Here is an 18435-nt window from a genome sequence, read left to right on the forward strand (position 1 = left end):
ACAGAGGAGACGAGAAATTTATCAGCTAAGAAAGTCTTGAGTGGCTGGCAGGGGGGAAGAGGCATTAGATGCTGCTATAGGGGTGTGTGTCCAGCTCCTGGCAGCATCACCACCCCATGGCTGGGAAAACCAGCCAGGGGTTCCCCACGAATGGATATCGTAGTGTTTCCACTCCCCAAACCCCTAGCCGGGCTTTGTGGGGTCAGCTTCATTCCGTGAATTTGGGCAGCTGCTATTAATAAAGCATGCGTTCGGCAGCGGCGTGTGCCTGCCGGCAGCGGCGGTGCCGTTGCTTCCCCCGACGGCGCAGGGAATAGCTGGCGTGTCTGGGATGCCGCTGCAGAGCCGCTCTTGGCCGACGTCGGCTCCTTCATGGAAATCCACAGCGGTATTTAATTACGGCCCCGCTGCAAGGTTTGTAAACCGAGCGCCTTCTGCTTTCCCTCTGCTTGATTTCAAGGACTCGCCTCGGTGTAATTGTTAAGTCAGCGGCTCGTCTGCGAGCGCGGAGGAGGATCAGCAGGTGGGAAAGGCTTTGTGCCGCCACCACCACCGCCACCGCGCCGAGGAAGGTGCCGGGAGCAGGTAGCAGCATCCCATGGAGGAGCGTCTCAGATCTCCCCAGGAGGAGCGGCGTGGCTGGAGGTCCCCTGGCGGGTGCGGGGAAGGGGAGAACAGGAACAGAGGGAGCGCGGAGGATGGAAACGTGTCGGAAGCGCCTGTCGGCAGCATCCTGTCCCAGAGGATGCGGGGGGGATGCTTTGTGTCCGTGGTCTGCAAGGAGCTGCGTGGCGGCAGGGGGTGCGAGGAAGGGGCTGAGGAAGACGGCTGATCCGTGCATCCACACGTCTTGCCGGGATGGGGCTGAGCTGCAGCAGCTCCCAGCCCTTCCTGGAGCCTTTTCCTGTGCTAGGGTGTACGGGCGAACCGCCGGCCCCCAGCAGCATCCTGGGCACGGGGGGAGCAAGGACCTGCGGCGCAGGGCTGGGACGGCTCTGGGCAGCCCCTCGCCCTCATGGCAAGAGGCAGCGAAGCCAGTGGCTGCCATCCTGCTCTTTCCCTGGCTGCTTTGCCTCTCCAAGCCCCGCTCCTGCAAGCAGCGTCCGGGTGCAGAGACCCCAGTATCCCCTGGGGACGAGGCCAGTGGATCTCCCTGTCCCCCTAAAGCTGCTGGGGGGGGACGTGGGTTGTCCCTCTCCCGAGTCTGGTGGGGCAGAGGAGGGGGCTGGCGCAGGGGGGGGGGTTGCCTGCTGCCTAACCTCGGTGTCAGCTTAATGAACTGCTCCTGTCAGTCCCGCGTGTCACGCCGAAACTCCTCCTGATGTGCTCATAAATCAAAGTGACGGCGGCTCTTACCCCAGTAGCTGCATCCAGTCATCTGCGTCTAATGTACGCCGAGCACAGGCGCAGCTCTGGACCCCGAGCCCCTGCGCTGGGATGGGAGGCAGGACTGGAGGGGGGGGGCAGGATCTGACCCTAACACAGAGCAAGCTTCTCCGAGGAGTGCTGGGGGGTCCCCTCCGGGAGGGGCTCAGCCGGCATTTGCCAGGTTGGGGCTTGGTGAGGGGAGAGGAGCCGAGCGAAACGCACAGAGCGACGGCAGGGAAGAGGTTTTCTGTAAGGTTGGGGCTGAAAGTCAGATTCTCGCGCCCTGCCTTCTCCAGGGCAGACTTGACTGCAAGACCCCGGGCTGGTGGGTGCTGGTGGGTGGGTGTGCACGTGGGTGCGCATCCTCACCCATCACGCTGGGTGGGTTTGAGCCCGTGCAGTTTATTGGCTCCGCAGTGCAGCAGTTGCTCCCTGGGGACTGGCAGGTTGGCTTCCCCAGGGAGAAGTGATCCTTGTTCTGGCTCAGCCCAGGCATTTGTGCATCCGCCAGGCACCAGGACTTGTATTCCCAGGGCTGGTCCTTACGTTGGTGGTCTGGTGAAGCTGGAAGGATGCACATGTGGATTCGAAGCACGGGAAGGTGCGGGTTCAATGTGGACAGCATCGTCCCTGCCAGAGCCCGTGCATGGGTCAGGGCTGCCCGGTCCCGTGGGGCAGGGGGGGTCTGACTCCACCGGCCGCAGCTCCGGTGAGGCCAGGTCAGGAGAGCCCAGCTGGGCTACGAGGTGCAGGTGACGTGCCCCAGGGATCCTCGTGACTTCATTCACTCCAGTTTCCTCCTGCCCTGCAGCCTGGAAGTGACATGAATGAGGCTGTGTTCATGCGGAGCCAGGGCTTGCCCTGGGGTCCCTGGGGAGGGCAGCAGCAGAGACGGGAAGAGGAGGAGAAGCCGCCCATCCCATCCCAATCCCATCCCAGTCCCATCCCAACCCATCCCAGCTGCTGTTCTAACGCAGGCGAGGGCACGCAAGTCCATCCCACGTGGTGGCAGAGCTTCCCCTGGCAGGGGACAGGGACGGTGCTGCCTCTGTTAAGGCCCTCAGGTGCGCAGCCTTGTCCTTGGGGTTTTTTTCCTCCATCATGATCCTGCGGTCCATGGCCTGCTCCCTCCTGGCTCAGCACCTTGCTCAGGAGCCAGGGCAAGCACAGATTTCTCTTCACTGAGCAGAAATCGCTTTGATTTGTGCTGTTATCTTCAAGCATCAGAGGTGCAGGACTGAGGCAAAGCCAGAGAGGGTCTGGACCTGACGCTGGGGGTCAATCCTGCCATGGCCAAGAGGTGGACAGGACAGGGAAGAGTCTGCACATCCCTCTGAGGCTGAGAAACCAGACTTAAACTCTTTCTGTGACCTAGACGGGACTCACAGTCGTGCCTGACATTGCAGACTGTGGAGGATTTGCAGGACCATGCCTGGAGCCCTATCCTCGCCCTTCATTTCACAAAGCCGGGGCCAAGCATCTCCAGGGGACCACCTGTATCCCAGGGGTGCTTTCGGGTACAGCAGCGTGCGCTGGTTCTGAACTGGGTTTGCCGTGGAGAGCATCTGCTGTTCCCTGTTGAGCAGAGAGCGGGATGCAGCCTCGGGGATCATCAAGCAAGGGAGGTGCGGCTGTGCCAGGTCCCTGAAGTCCCCAGTGCAGCAGGAGCCTGAGTCCCCACGATGCTCAGACCCAGCCAGAAGATAAAGGGATATTTCCTTTTGCAAAGCTCTTGCGCTCATCAGTAAGAACATGGCTGTGGAAATACTTCTTTTTGGGGTTGCAAAGTGCCTTGGCCGTGCTCCGCCGAGGAGGGGGCTTGCTCTGCCAAGAGGGGTCCCGATGCTTCTCTCGCCGAGGATAACGGAGCTGCCATGGAGGGGCTGGGCTGCTGCTGGGGCTGGGTGGCGCGGCACAGCCGGCTCAGGCTGCCTGCAGCCCGGCTCCGTGCAACCTGCAAACAATGTCTGCACAAACAGAGGGGTTTGAGGGGTTCAAGGGGTTACGGAGACGCCTGCCCCGCTAATGAGGCCGGGCAGGCCCAGGGCAGCTCCCCTTTCGTGGCCAGCTCGGATTAGCAGCTGCCTGTCCCCATCCCTAATTGAATTCTCTCCCCTTCAGTTAATTCTCATGGATTTCTTGGTGCCTCCCCAGGGACCCGTCCTGCCTAACTAGTTTAGGGCTTGGCTGGGTTGGTCAGAGCACGGCCGGCTCCTGGGGGTGGGTGGGAGAGCTGCCTACCTGGGGGGTGCTCCTGGCCATGGTGGGGGCACCCATCCTGGCACAGGGCACCAGCTCCCCTGCGGACAGTTGTTTTCTGCCCCCTGTCAAGAAGGGGCTTGTAATGGTCATTTTTGGCAAATAGGGACCATTTCCCTGCTTCAAGGAGGGTCCTGTGCAGCCAGGGTGCCTTTTGGGTGCTGGGAGCCCCCTTTGGGTGATGCTGGGTGCCTGTGGGAGCTCACCCTGCAGCTGAGCCTTCCCCTGTGGGACCCCACAGCTTTCGTTTGCGGGTTCGCCCACCTCGCAGGCAGAGCTGGGTCTCTGCTCTGAGCAAGACCCCAGCTCTGCTCACTCCCTCTCTTCTCGGTGCTTTATTTTTCCCTTCCCCTTTCCCTTTCTTCTCCTCCTCTTCCGACAGATCAAAGCCTCCGTCCGGCTCAGCCACCAGCTGAGCAGGCTCAGCGCCCAGCAGCAGGATGGAGGCACACAGGGCCGCGGCACCACGGCTGCGGGCATCCCTCACGGCCGCCGCCGGGCCCCTGCGAGGCTTCTGCTGCAAGGCTGGAAATAACACGCTTTGATTTCTCCCTTTTGTCTCCTGGCAGCCGTTAGGGAACAAGCAGCTGGCCTTCCAGCAGCAGCTCCTGCAGATGCAGCAGCTCCAGCAGCAGCACCTGTTAAACCTGCAGCGCCAGGGGCTGGTGAGCCTCCCACCGGGGCAGGGCACCGTGCCCCTGCAGACCCTGCCCCAAGGTAAGGACCCCCGCCCAGGCAGAGCGTTGGGGGGAGTCCCCGTGGCTGCAGCTTCTCCCTGCTCCGAGTGATGGAGGGCTGGGGAGGGGGTTGGGGCATTGCTTTTTCTAATGTACCCATTTAAAGTTTGGGATCTGGTTGTATTCATGGCCGGAGCAGCTTTGGGAGTGTTTGAGCAGGGCTGGGTGCAGGATTGGGTCCCCAGCTTCCTCTTGCCGAGGGGTGCCAGGGTGTGGGGGGCCGGGGTCTCCTTTCCTCTGGTCACAGCTCTGCAGGGCTCCATGGGTGCTGCGGGCACCTCGTTTTGGGCTTCCCGAGGGTGCTGTGCAGCCTCCCGGCACAGCTGCCGGCACAGGGGGCTCTGCCCGGCTTCAGGAGATGATTTGGTGGTGCATGGTCCATGCTGGGCTGCCCGAGCTTTGGGGAGCCAAGCTGTGCCGGTAGAGGGGGGAATCCGAGGGGTCCCGAGCCAGCCCGGTGCATGGGTGCCAGTGGGTGCTGCTCCTCCCCGCTGACAGCGGGTGCTTTCTCCCTGCGCCGCAGCTGTGTGCCCCTCGGACCTCCAGCAGCTCTGGAAGGAGGTCACGGCCACCCAGCCTGTCGAGGACAGCATTAAGCAAGAAGGTCTCGACCTCACCACCAACACCTCCAACTCTACCTCGTTTTCGGCCGCCAAGGTCTCGCCTCCCATTTCCCATCACCCTCTGCCCAATGGACAGAGCACCATGCACACGCCGAGAAGGGACAGGTACAGCCCTGGCATTTGGGTTTTACCCCTGGAGAGGTGGAAGGGGCTGGGATCCATCACCCACAGGGCTGGCGGCAGGGTTGGGAGGGTCGGGGGTTTTCTGCCTGCCCCCAAAACAATCCTACTCCTGTTTTGCTGTGCCCATGGAGGACTGGGAACCACCGCTGCGGGGTGTCCCGTGGGTCCCCGAGGGCTGGTCCCGTGCACGGGAACGCTGGAGCATCACAGCTGCCCCGTCTGATGGTCCCTTTCCCTCTTCTGCAGCTCTTCCCACGAAGAGACCCCCGGCTCCCACCCACTGTACGGCCACGGAGAGTGCAAGTGGCCCGGCTGCGAAACCCTCTGTGAGGACTTGGGACAGTTTGTCAAGTAAGTGACTTTGGGGGGAGGTTTTCCTGGAGGAGGGGAGAGCCCAGGCGCTCAGGGTGGAACAGCATGGTGCTGCTGGAGGGGGAGACCCCAGAAATAGGTCCGGACCCCCTAAAATCTGTCTGCCCAGAGACAGGGGGGCCCCGTGCAAAAGGCAAAAACCCAGCAGGGTTTGCTGCTGGAGGAGAACTGGGCAGGCCCAGGCAGCGGGCGAGGGGTCTGCAGCTCCCCTCCTGGGGGGCGAGGGGAGGGGAGGGAGCAGATGGCAGCGCGGCACCCGCTGACACTGCTTGTGGGCTCCGGCGCTGACTGATTAACTCCGCTGTCGAAGAGCCCTCTGCTAGCGTCAGGGTCAAACAAATTGTTTTCACGCTTCGTCAGAGGTTTACTTAATTAGTTCATTTGCAATTAGATCTCTTTGTAGCTGGGATTTTTAGCAAAGACATCAGAAGGAACTGACGGGCTTGCTTGGTCCTTCCAACCCGCCCCCCCCCCCCCCCCCCGCCTCTCCGGCTGTCTGCTCAGCGCGGTGGCCGAGACGCACCGACGCGTGCTTTGCTCTCCATCAGGGAGATCTGGGGGTTTTACAGACCTGTCCTGTCTGCTGCCACGCACTCAGGGCCGGCTCCACTGGGAGCATCCCTTGGACCACACCAGCCTCCTTGTTGGTAGGGAAGGAGCCGGGCGGAGGCCTTGCAAAGGAGGATGAGGAGGTGCGAAGGCAGCCTGCGGATGCTGGGGGAGCCCTGCCTGGTGGCGACGGAGCGGGTGAATGATGAGGCATCTCCTCCCACCTCTGGGGCATGTGTACACGGCACGGGGCAGATGAGCAAGCTCCGCTTTGGAAGCTGGAGCTGGGGTTGGCCAGGGCTAGGCTGTGGTGCCGAGAGAGCCTTGCTGTGCCAGCCAGGGCTCTAGGGTCCTTGCACTCCCCCGTCCCACCTGCCTGCCCCCCCAAGCAGACCTAGGGCTTGCAGGAGCAAGCTCCCCGAGGGGCAGCCTCGCCGGCAGCACTAGTGAGGTGTTTCTGTCCCCTCTCCGCCAACATGAGCATATGTCGGGGTGAGGGATGGATGGAACGAAGACCTCCAGCTCCCAAAGGCTGAGCCCACCTGCAGCAGGGACCTTGCTTGGAGTCCGGGCACCAGCTTCAAGCCTCCTCTGAGCATCACCTCCATGGAGTAGCTCGGAAGGCCTCAGCAGTGGGGGTGGAAAGGGGCAGCAGATCCTTTGAGCAGTGGTTTATAAAAAACCTGTGAGGGTCAGGGGGAGGCGTATCTGTTCCCGGCCAGCACAGCTTTGGCTCTCGATAGCTTTTTCCCTGGGGAAACAGCTGTGCCCTCGGTCTGCTGCGTGGGGAGAGGAGCGGATGGCTCGGTCCAGCTGCAGCCCTGTGGAGTGGGGTTGGGACACCGGTGGGGTTTGCTCACGTACAGGCTTGGCAGCCGGTCCCAGTTACCTAACTTGTTTTTGCAAGTTGGGGCTGGAAGTCTCGCAAAGAGCCGGGTGAGACTCCTGCTGTCTTCTGCCTCTGGACTGAGGGTAGATAGTCCTGGGGCACCTTCTCCTGGGATGTCCCAGCAGAAATATCCCAGCCTCGGTCCTGGAGAGCATTGGCCCACAACCCTGGGACACCTGTGTGTTTCCCAGCGTCAGATGCCACCTTTTGGGGTGTTCCTGGGGTGGCCCTGGTACAGTTTGCCCTGCTGCCCAGCATCTCCCCCTCCAACCTGTCCCACTCCTCCAGTGAGGAACCCCGGGGTTTGCACCCTCCCCAGCAAGGAATTGGCCTGGCTATGTGACATCTCTGGTGCTGGATGTGTCCCCAAGCTGCTGCTTTGCTGGGTCTGGGGGCAGGGACCCCCAGAAGGTGATATCCCTGGCTCTGTGGCAAGTGGCGTCCCCATCATCGACTGCTTGCCTCTGCCAGGAGCCCTTCCCTTCCCCATGAGGGAGGGAGGGCAGGAAGGACCAAACGGCCTCGTGCTTTATAGACATAAAGTAGCCGTATAAACATCAGGCATGAAAGCGGTAGAATGAGGAGCACCCTGGAAACGTCACCTTTTGCCTTCAGGGGTTTCCTTAGAGGGTGTAAGTAAACCTCCATAATGCCACCTTTGTCCTGGAAACCTGCTCCTCAGGTCCTCCTGGGCACCTGCTGCCAGCAGCCTTCTCCAGGACTTTCCATCAACCAGTGGGTGGTCATAAGCACTGCAGGGCTGCCCCAGCGCTGCCACGGGCAGGGCTGGTTGTCTACAGCCACCCTCCAACCCAGTTTGCTTGGTGCCTTCGTGCCTCAGTCTCCCTTCTGCTCGTCACGCTGTGGGCAGCGCTGCCAGAGCATCCCCAGCACAGGCAGCGCCTCACGGGCATCCTTGGGCGTTGCTGCGGTACAGACGGTTTGCAGGTCAGGGCTGATCCCAGGTGTGGCCCAGGTGGAGGGGCCACATTTTGGGCACGTCCAGGCATAAACGCCCGTGTTCTCCTCCCCAGACACCTCAATACAGAACATGCACTTGATGACCGAAGCACGGCCCAGTGTCGAGTTCAGATGCAAGTGGTACAGCAGCTGGAAATACAGGTGGGTACCACCCCAGCCCCCAAGAACGCAGGTTTAAAAAGCTGTTTCCTTTCCAACTCTGCACGCCGTGTCTTGGCTGCTCTCTGCAAGAGGGGGTTAGCAAGGTTGGGGACGGTAGTGAGATAACCAGCCACCCCCGGGGCTCATTTTAAGCATCCTTCCCAAATAGGGGTGCTGGCCCTGGGCCACATCCTGATGGAGATCAAGGCCTGGGGGACCCTCCAACTAATTCCCCTTCTGACAACAGCATCCCTGCACAATTAGAAGGGATAAGTCATCCCTTCTGCCCAAAGTGTCCCTGTGGGTACAAGGGGATGCCACAGACCTGGAAGACACATGCTGCCTGGGGGGGTACGTGCCCCTAGACACGAGCTGTGCCCCTGCCCTTGTGCCCAGCCGTGCCACTGCAGTGAGAGCCACGGGGCTGCTGGGTGCCTGGGAAATCAGGCCACTTATTTTGGTGGCTGAACACGGTCTTTGGAGCCCAACTTCGGGGTGCTATTTTTGGAAAGCCAGTTCTTTAAATAGTGCCTTTCCCAGCGTCTCCGACTCCCCGATGTGTCGTGCGTAATTCGGTTAATCGAAAAGGGGTGGGGGTGGGGGAGGAATGGGAGGAAGCGGAGGGTTGTCATCTTGGGACTTAAAAGTGGTTGAGGAGGAAATTGAGACAGGGCAGTGGTCTCTGTCGGAGGGTTGCTCACCGAGCCCCCCACGGCATGACAGTGCCCAGGTGTGTGGTGGGGGCTGGCAGCAGCTCAAGGCGGTTTGTGCCCATCGCCATGCGGGGCGGTGGGTGTCACCACGGGGGACATCAGCCCCGGGGGGGGACAGCAGCCTTGGGAGCCTCTGCCCAGAGTTACGATAATGGGGGCTGTGGAGGCGGGGGGGGGATGCAGCAAAACCTTCCTGGGTGGGGAGGCTGCGAAGCCGCCTGGGCGAAGGCGTGCGAGCGCATCCTGCTCCCCAGCCCCAGCTAAAGGGAGAGGTTGAAAGCAATTACTGGGGCTTGAAGAGGGGAGGGAAAGGAAGGGGAAGAAAAAAAAGCTGAAGGGCGAGCAGAAAGCTGCATGTGCAGAGAGGAGAACCTGCCACCAGAGCTACCAATTATAAAGTTTTCAGCGCGGAGCTCCCGCTGTGCCAGCGGAGAGCGCCTGCATCACGAGGGGAGACCTGTCAGCTCTAATGAGCACCACGACAGCACGAAAGCATCTGAGCTGCTCCAAACTTGCAGCAAACTCTACTCTGGCTCCTGCCTTTAACTCCTTCCTCGCCTGATATCCGGCTCCAGAGCCTGCCTGGGGAGGGGGCTTGGCTGGCAGGGAGCTGGCAGCACGTGGTAATGTGGCCGACCCCTGAGCTTGAGGGGTCGCGGTGGAAAGGGGAGGTGACGGGGAGAGAGAGGGTGTCAGATCCCATCGCCTCCGCCGGGCTCAAAATCTCTCCTGGTGCCACAGTGAATATTTCACCCTTCTCCGCACTCGGGGGAGTAAACAGGCGAGAGCGCGCAATTAAAGCGATGTTGTGCGTCCGGGTGGATGGATGGATGGACGGAGGGATGGGTGGATGGACGGACGGAGGGATGGGTGGACGGACAGGGAGCTGCTGGTGAGCGGGAGGCAGCAGAGGCTGGAGGAGGGCGAAGGGGACAGGGACAAGAGCACCTGGGCAGGAGGGTGAGGCTGCGGTGGGTGGCTGGGACGGGGCCATGCTGTTGGATGGCAGCCAGAAGGCACGGGAAACAACTCCATTTCATCCTACATTTTTCACCTGACTGCACACATGGAGCTGGAGCAGCAGTAGCCCCTGTGCCCCCCACAATGCATGCCACAGCCTGCCACAGAGCCGTGGCCCCGCTGGTGCTCTTGGGAGGGCTCAGCGTCAGGCAGGAGGTGGCTCCTGTGGGGATGCTGGAGGATGCTGCCTGCCCAGAGCCAGGGCTGGGGGCACCTCTGCAGTGGCTGCCGGCACTGCCTGACCATCTCCCTTCTGCTTCTTGCCTCCTGCAGCTGGCAAAGGAAAGTGAGCGTCTCCAAGCAATGATGGCCCATCTTCACATGAGACCTTCAGAGCCAAAGCCTTTCAGCCAGCCTGTAAGCGTGCATCCCCCTCCTGCCCTTGTACATCCCCGCAGCTGCTGGCTGCCATCCCCTCCCTGTCCTGTGCACGGTCACCACAGCCCTGCGTGGCCCAGCTGGACGGGCTTCTTGGGGTGGCCATGCCTTGACCGTGCTCCGGCACACATAGTCTGGTCCCTTGTGCTGGTGCAAGGCATCAAGCAGGAGTGAAATGCAACCTGCGTCAGAATGTTGTGCTGTTCCGCCAGTTTGGACATGTAATGGTTGCATCCCAATCCCATCCCATCCTGTGGCTGCAACCTCTCCTGCAGCTGCATCCCATCCCGTGGTTGCATCCCCATCCTGTGGTTGCAACCTCTTCTGCAGCTGCATCCCATCCCGTGGTTGCATCCCCATCCTGTGGTTGCAACCTCTTCTGCAGCTGCATCCCATCCCGTGGTTGCATCCCCATCCCGTGGCTGCAACCTCTCCTGCAGTCGCATCCCATCCCGTGGATGCATCCCCATCCTGTGGCTGCAACCTCTTCTGCAGCTGCATCCCATCCCGTGGTTGCATGCCCATCCTGTGGTTGCAACCTCTCCTGCAGTCGCATCCCATCCCGTGGATGCATCCCCATCCCGTGGCTGCAACCTCTTCTGCAGCTGCATCCCATCCCGTGGATGCATCCCCATCCAGTGGCTGCAACCTCTCCTGCAGTCACATCCCATCCCGTGGTTGCATCCCCATCCCGTGGTTGCAACCTCTTCTGCAGCTGCATCCCATCCCATGGTTGCATCCCCATCCCGTGGTTGCATGCCTTTGCTGCCTGCTTTTCCGTGCCGAGCTGCCAGTGTGCCGGGGGGCTCTCCCCACCCGTCCTTCCCCGTGCCGGTGCCCAACCACCCATCCTCCCTCCCGCCTGTCCGTGCAGCTGAACCTGGTCTCCAGTGCCACCCTCTCCAAGAGCACTTCCGACACGTTCCCCGACGGCTTACCTCATCCCCCCACCTCCGCCACGGCGCCCATCACCCCCCTGCGGCAGGGCCCCTCCGTCATCAGCTCTTCCACTTTACACAACGTGGGGCCCATCCGCAGGAGAAACTCGGAGAAGTTCTGCACCCCAATATCTTCAGGTGAGCATTGGGATGGGGCTCAGCACCCTCCAGCACGCGGTTCCCAGGTCCCCAAGCTGATCCCTTCACCCCCCCACCCCCAAATTTCTTATCCCCTCTCCAGAACTTGCACAGAATCACGAGTTTTACAAAAATGCAGATGTCCGGCCACCCTTCACGTACGCCTCGCTCATTCGGCAGGTGAGTGGCTCCCCGCACCGTGGGCTTCAGCTCTGCACCCCGAGACCTGCCTGTGGGGCACCTTGGGCAAAGCCCCGCTCTCCCCCATTTATCTCAGTCCTGGGGGAGCCCCTGCACGCGCTGAACCCCCATGTCTCCCCCCGGTGCCTCCCTACGGGATGGGTGTCAAGCCCCACCAGGGCATCACGAGTGATGCTCTTGTCCCCTCTCTGGTTTCCCAGGCCATCCTGGAGACCCCCGACAGGCAGCTAACGTTGAACGAAATCTATAACTGGTTCACGCGGATGTTCGCCTACTTCCGAAGGAACACGGCCACCTGGAAGGTGAGAGCAGCTCTGCTCAGCGCCGGGGGGCTCACCCCATCCCACCCAGGGCTCACCCAATCCCACCCAGGGCTCGCCCTGTCCCAGCCAGAGCTGCCTGCCATGGGGGATGCTCCAGCTTAAATGGGCACCTGTGGTAAAGGACCAGTTTATGGCACAGCTCTGAGATGGTGCAGGAAAACTGATTTTGTGGATAAATCCCACATTTCTCCCCCCAAAGGCTCATCCCATCCCACCCAGAGCTACCTGCCACGGGGGATGCTCCAGCTTATATGGGCAGCTGTGGTAAAGGACCGGTTTATTGCACAGCTCTGAGGTGATGCAGGAAAGTGATTTTGTGGACAAATCTCACATTTCTCCCCCCAAAACATATCCCTGGTCTCTGGGAGCACATCATCCATGCAGTAGGATACAGCAGAGGGCTGCACTGTAGAAAGCTGGGGCTTTTTGCGGAGCTGGGGCTGGAGCAGAGCTGCCCACTATGAGAGAAGGGCAGATAAAAGCGAGACACCCTCGAAACAGCAGATCAGGGTAACGGTAACGCAGGGCAGCGAGGCGCAGTAGGGTGCAGATGCTGGTCCATGGGTATGGAGGGAGAGTGGGGATGGTCCATGGGGTTGGAGGGAGAGTGGGGATGGCTGGGGGGACGGCTGGCAAGCAGAAGCACCCGTGGTGCGCCCCTGCTTGGTGCTTGTTGCTGTACAGGCAGGTACTCGCAGTTTTTGGTGCTGAGCAGCCGTTTGTCAGGACTAGGCTGATGGGCATCAGTTCTGGGGCAGCGCGCAGGTGCTGGGGCTGCTCCCCCCTTGGTTATTTAGAACTGGAGAACTGAGAAAACGTGTTGTGGAGGAATGGGGTGGTTGTGAGAAGGAGCAGTTACTGCCCTGACAGGGGAAGATTTATTTCTTGTTTCCTGCTGCGTGCGTTTACTGAGACGCAGCATCCTCCTGCTTAGGGCAGCAAGAAATAAAGGGGCAGAGGGAAAGTTACACTTAAAAAAAATTTGAATAAACGAGGCACAAGCGAGACGGTGCATTTTGAAAGGGTTAAAGGAGGAATCGGTTCTCCTGGAGCCCAGGGCCCCCGTGTGTTGCTGCTGCAGATTCCAACAGCGAACTAACGGGTGTTTGGGCTCCAAAGCGCTATGGGTGGCCGCTGGCTTGGGCACAGCCCACCCTGAGCATCCCCACACCCCAGCAGGGAGGGTGGCAGTGGGAAGGAGCGGGGCTGGAGGGGTCCCAGGTGCCTGGGCCATTTCTGGTCCTGGCCGTGTCCCTGCGTCAGGCTGGAGTCCCCCTCACGGCACGCGCGCAGCACTGCAAGCCGGGGAGCATCGTGGGGAGCATCCACCGCTGGTCGCTGCCGCTGCTGTCGCGAGCTGGGGACACCCCCAGCTGCGGGGACAGTGTGGGCAGTGATGGGGAGCACTGGGGCAGAGCCCGCGGTGGCCGTCCCTGCTCCCAGGACGGTGTCTCGCCGGCCAGGGCAGAGCAGGGGCTGTCCCCAGGGCAGCACTCCACCCGTTTTTACAGTTTTCCCATCTGTGGAATGAGACAGCAGCAGGTGAAAATGCCTTTTTCTTGCCTTTTTACTGGCTGAAAGGAGTAAATATTTTGGGTTTTTTGCTTTGCAGCTTCCTCGCACCCCGTGTTATCCAAGGGCAGAGCTGATGTCTTGGACAAGGGCATGGTTCCCTTCTTGCTGCTCTTTATTTTTTCCCATTCCACCACCAGAAGGGATGGCAGGGGATTAAAAAGAGCTACCAGGGGGGGATGATTCCCTTCCCAAATTCCAGTGTCCAAGGCCAGGCTTCTTTTGAAGGAGCGGGATACACAGGAAAAAATAATGTATTTCCACCCTTCAGAAAGCCACCGTTTCTGCTGCAGCTTCTCCCTCATCTGCTGCTGCAGCTTCCCCATGGGATGGGGCACGGGTGCTGGGGGCCAAGGTGGGTACCCCATCCCCACAGGGGGGCAGAGCCCCGGCATGATGTGGGGGCCCACAGGGGGACCCCCGGCACGGCACGGCACGGGGGGCAGGGCCAGGGGTGTAAAGCAAACATCATTAGAAAAGACAAAGATGAGAAGCAAACAGAGCAGCCAAGTCTGGCACTGAACAAATACTCGACTGAAATACAACAGCCACGTTAGGATGAGGCAGGGGACCCATCCCGACACGAGGTGGGAGGATTCCCGTGGCGGGGGTCTCGCCTGGCACCTCCTCCATGTCCTGGGGCCAGCACCCTGCCTGACGCCCAGCACAGGGAACAGGGCATCCCAGGCTCCGGTGATGCTGAATCGCATCCTGCCCAGTGCCAGGATTTATTTTATTTCCATTTTGGCTTTTGCAAACACATACCCGCCAGTGCCTCGACGCAGGGGGGTGTCACCAGAGGGAGAGGGGGGACATGGGCACTGCTGGGCTGCGGCTGCGCCTCCACGTGCAGGAAAGGTTTCGGCTTTGCCACGCTTCTTGCCTTTAATCAGGGCTTTGTTTGGATGAGGAGTCCCCTGCGTGCACAGGAAGGAGGAAAGGGAGCACGGGCAGGATCCGGCCCCAGCGAGGGGAGGAAGTCCTGTGTTTGCTCGCCAGGGGAAGGGGCTCAAGGGCAGCAGCAGGACCCAGCCCCGGCCAGACCTCAGACCCCTGGTTGCGGGCAGGGTGCAGGGTATTCGCAGAGACGGTGCAAGGACAGAGCCGCGGTTCATCCTGCTGCCATGCTGGTCCAGGAGCACAGTGATGTCTGGGGTCCCCCTGGGATTACCAGCTCCCCAGGGTGTCTGCATGGTGCTGAGTGCAGCCCGAGCCTCCTCTCTGGGTGATGCCAGCACGGGGTTTGAGGATGAGAGATGCTGAGGCCCCTGGGGCAGGGCATGTCTCAAATGGAGCGTATCCCCTTGGGTGCGAGCGGCGACGGCACCGAGCTGGGACCCAGGGACCTGGCTCTGCACCGCACCCAGCATCGCACGAGGAGCTGGGCTGGTTCCTGGTGTGACTCAGGGGTTCCCTCCAAAAAATCACATCAAACAGCACTTGACTGCCCAAATCTCTGTCCCCAGGACCACCGCCACCTGGCTCCCACTGGGGCCATTGCGGCAGCACTGGGCACACTGGGGTGGCCGGTGAGCAGTGGGCACAGGGCAGTGACCAGAGGATGGATGAATGGATGGGCAGATGATGGATGGATGGATGGATGGATGGATGGATGGATGGATGGATGGATGGATGGATGGATAACCAGGGAAGGAGCCCAGCTTTGTTTATTTTTGTCCTTAAATTAAAAAGAAGGAGGCAACAGTGCAATTCGATGAGTTTCTGGGAACTCTTCACACTTTCCAGGGTGGGGGGGTTCAGTCCTTGTGTCTCCTTTTGCCTTGTTGTGTTGGCCAGCTTCTTTGTTTATACAGCCCCCGTTCGACCTTTTAAATTGCTGTTAATGTTTTAGCGTAACGAATTAGTCTCTCATCACGAATCAGGACTCGAAATAAAAAAAAAAAAAAAGAAAAAAAAAAACCTCCGAGGCCAACTTCCTGAAATTGGGGTCATTCTCATTTGCAAGGCAGAGAATCTGAGAACCTTAATGCAAGGAAATTTATTCAAAGGCAGAGCCCCGGCGTGATTAGGCCCTTTGTAATTATAGCTCGGAGAGATTCCACTCCAGCCTCCTGCCTCCCTCATGGATTAGCAAGTGAGTCGGAAAAATACACAGGATTTAATTAGAGGCAAATTAAAATTGGTAATGAAATAGGGGCAGTAGCAAATGGCAGGGAGTTGGAAGGGGAAAAGGGAGCTGGTATCTCTCGGGGCTGTGCTGTCTGCCTACGTGTGTGTCTCTTTATTTTACATTTAGAAATGTAAAGATGGTCGATGTAAAGAAGAAAGGGAGGGAAAGGACCAAAAAGGGAGGGTGGGGGGAAAGAAAAAGAATGAAAAAGATTAGCTGGCTTTGCCAAGCTTCCCTGAGTGAGCTGCAGTGGAGAGGGTGGCTCAGCTCCTGGGTTCTTGCTGGTGTGACTTGTTCCTTGTCCCACGCTGTCCCCATCTTCCTCGGCACCTGGCCAAGGTCCGTGAAACGGAGTCGTGTCCAACGTGCAGCTCCGGGGCTCAGCTCCTAAACCCTCCCGGTGCCGACGGGGCGAGCGAGTGTTCGCAGCACCCATGGGTGGCTTTGCAGAGCGTTTGGCTGTAGACACGCCGAGCGTGGCCAGGACAGCCAGGCGATGTGGGGACCTGCAGGGGCTGGGCGAGGAGGAGAATGGCGAGGAAGAGGAGGGCTCCGGGCGGCGGGGTGAGGGGCCGTGCCACTGAGCTCTCCTGCCCGCTCTGCCTGCAGAATGCCGTCCGCCACAACCTGAGCCTGCACAAGTGCTTTGTGCGCGTGGAGAACGTCAAGGGAGCCGTCTGGACCGTCGATGAGCACGAGTACCAAAAGCGAAGGCCACCAAAGATGACAGGGTGGGTCCTTCTTGCCCATGGGGGTCAGCCCAGCACCCGCGCTCCCACCTGCCCCTGCTGCCAGCGCCCTGGTTGCCGCGCCGGGAGCGCTCAGCCGTGCATTGTTCTGCTTTTTCTCTTTCTGCAGGAGTCCGACTTTAGTCAAAAACATGATTTCAGGACTCGGTTACGGAGCACTTAATGCAAGTTACCAGGTAAGGACCCAGTCTCGTCCCCGGCAGGGATGCGGGGGGCACTGAACCATCACCCCTCCGTAGTCCTGTTTTCCGTCACGGTCTCACATCCTCCACGCCTCAAGCCGCTGCCGCTTTCTGTTGCAGGCAGCGCTGGCGGAGAGCAGCTTCCCGCTGCTGAACAGCCCCACCATGATCAACACCAGCTCCGCCAGCGGCATGCTGCACGTGGGCCACGATGATGTGAGCAGCACCGTGGAGCAGGTCAACAGCAACGGCAGCAACAGCCCGCGCCTGTCCCCGCAGCAGTACAGGTCAGCCCGGCCAAGGGTGAGGGGGTGAGGGACAGGGCTGGTGGGGGTCACTGGGCTGCGGAGGCTTTGGAGCTAAGGGACGGTGGCACGTGGGGCACCCAGAGCTGCTTGTTGCCTCCCATGGCTCCTTCCCCCCCCAGCATGAGGAGCAGGGGTTGGACCAGGAATTTCGTGGGGTTGTGGCGAGTGGGACCAGCTCCCCGAGGCTGAAGGCTTCCCTCCCCGCAGCCATCCAGTGCACGTGAAGGAGGAACCAGCTGAGGCAGAAGATGACAGCAGACCTGTCTCGCTGATGGCCACCACCAACCAGAATGTGACGATTCCTGACGACAGGGACCTGGAGGAGGAGCTGCCGGTGGAAGACTTGTCCTAAGGACCCCTTCCTCCTCCCCACCGAGGGGCAAACCCTTTCCACCCTCCCGACTGGAGACCAAGCGACGGCTCCCACCTCCCCAAGGTGACCTTCGGCGTTAACCTGTTTTTTAAAGGCACTTCCACAAAGCAAAAGGGTTTCCTTGGTGCAACAACCTGTCGCTGATGGCTCGTCCCTCACGCTCCCCACCGCCCCATGCTGCAGACCCGGTGACTGACCGACCCCTGCCGCAGGGGACATCCCATGACACGAGAAGCAAAAACCCAAGAGCTGGACTTTTTCTCCCCTCCTCCCTTGATTAGTGACTGGTGAACGAGGATGGTAGGTTGTTTCTGTCCGAAATGGTCCCTTTTTCCTTCCCCGGGCACGGTGGGCACAGGGAAGGCACCTCCGTCCCCTTTTCCCCTCCGGTGTTCTGCCCGGTGATGCTCAAGCCTCCACCAGTGACCACCCTGGGGAGGGAAGGCGGTGGCAGGAACCCGCTGTCATCTCTCCGTCTCCCAGTGGGTTTTGCACTAGGAGGGACCGTGGACCCTGCCCACGTGCTGCCTCCACCCGGCCTTGGGGGAAGAAACGGCAGAAACGGGGGCGAGTCCCCTGCTGTGGTCTGGATGTCGGGCTTGCAGCGTTGGCTCGTGGCTGGGGAAGGATGAGGACCAGCGCGTCGGTGGGACCGTGTCCCCTTTGCCTTGTCACCTCTGGCAGGTTGCTAAACCGCCCGGCGAGCAGAGCAGCCGCCCTGGGTTGGCCCCTGTCCCCACTGGTGGGGGGGCTGGTGGCACCCAGCGGTGATGACCATCCCCAGCCAGCCACCAGCGCCGGGCAGCGAGGACACGGCTCCCTGCTTCCTTCTCGACACCGGCTGCAGCAGGTGACACCTCTCCCAGCCCATGCAGGGACGGCCAGTGGCCCGACCTCGCCGTTGGGGAACGTCTCCCGTCCCCTTGCGCACCCGGTTCCTCCTGCCAAGCCGGGGCAGGGACTCCGAGGATGGGCAGTGGCACAGGGATGCAGCACCCGCCACCGCCGAGCCTCCTCCGGAGGGGCTGGCATGGGCAGAGCCCGGCGCTGAGCTGCCTCCCAGCCATGCCGCTGGCAGCAAAGCCGCCCCCGGTGAAAACCAGTGGTGGGCAAACCTGGCCGTGGCCCCCGGTGAAAGCCGGTGGTGGGCAAACCTGGCTGTGGCCGGTGTGCCGAGCCTGCTGCCACCGGCGCTCCCCGCTTTCATCGTCTCTTTTTGTTATCCTTTTGTGTGCGTGTGCATCCAGATGGGAAGATACCAAAAGATTTCTAGAGACAGAAGGTCCGTAGTTCAGGTGAACAGATGGTAATAATGCCAAAAAAAAAAAAAAAAATTAATAATAACGAGAACAACACAACCAAACACC

At 60.6% G+C, this 18435-nt stretch overlaps 1 protein-coding gene across 3 annotated transcripts in view; it reads left to right on the forward strand.

The window, feature by feature from the left end:
• FOXP4 (forkhead box P4) overlaps window positions 1–18435 on the forward strand; it is a 62026-nt gene extending 43591 nt beyond the window's left edge. For all 3 annotated transcript variants that reach the window (XM_055819938.1, XM_055819936.1, XM_055819937.1), the window contains 12 exons: window positions 4197–4344; window positions 4888–5092; window positions 5357–5461; window positions 7955–8042; window positions 10049–10132; window positions 11028–11229; window positions 11333–11409; window positions 11631–11732; window positions 16066–16187; window positions 16315–16381; window positions 16508–16674; window positions 16903–18435. In XM_055819938.1, the coding sequence (XP_055675913.1) occupies window positions 4197–4344; window positions 4888–5092; window positions 5357–5461; window positions 7955–8042; window positions 10049–10132; window positions 11028–11229; window positions 11333–11409; window positions 11631–11732; window positions 16066–16187; window positions 16315–16381; window positions 16508–16674; window positions 16903–17047 (1512 nt within the window). In that variant the 3' untranslated portion in view covers window positions 17048–18435. The remainder of the gene's footprint in view (window positions 1–4196; window positions 4345–4887; window positions 5093–5356; window positions 5462–7954; window positions 8043–10048; window positions 10133–11027; window positions 11230–11332; window positions 11410–11630; window positions 11733–16065; window positions 16188–16314; window positions 16382–16507; window positions 16675–16902) is intronic.

The sequence above is a fragment of the Falco peregrinus genome, chromosome 16 (assembly GCF_023634155.1).
Source record: "Falco peregrinus isolate bFalPer1 chromosome 16, bFalPer1.pri, whole genome shotgun sequence".
In the NCBI taxonomy this organism is placed as follows: Eukaryota; Metazoa; Chordata; class Aves; order Falconiformes; family Falconidae; genus Falco; species Falco peregrinus.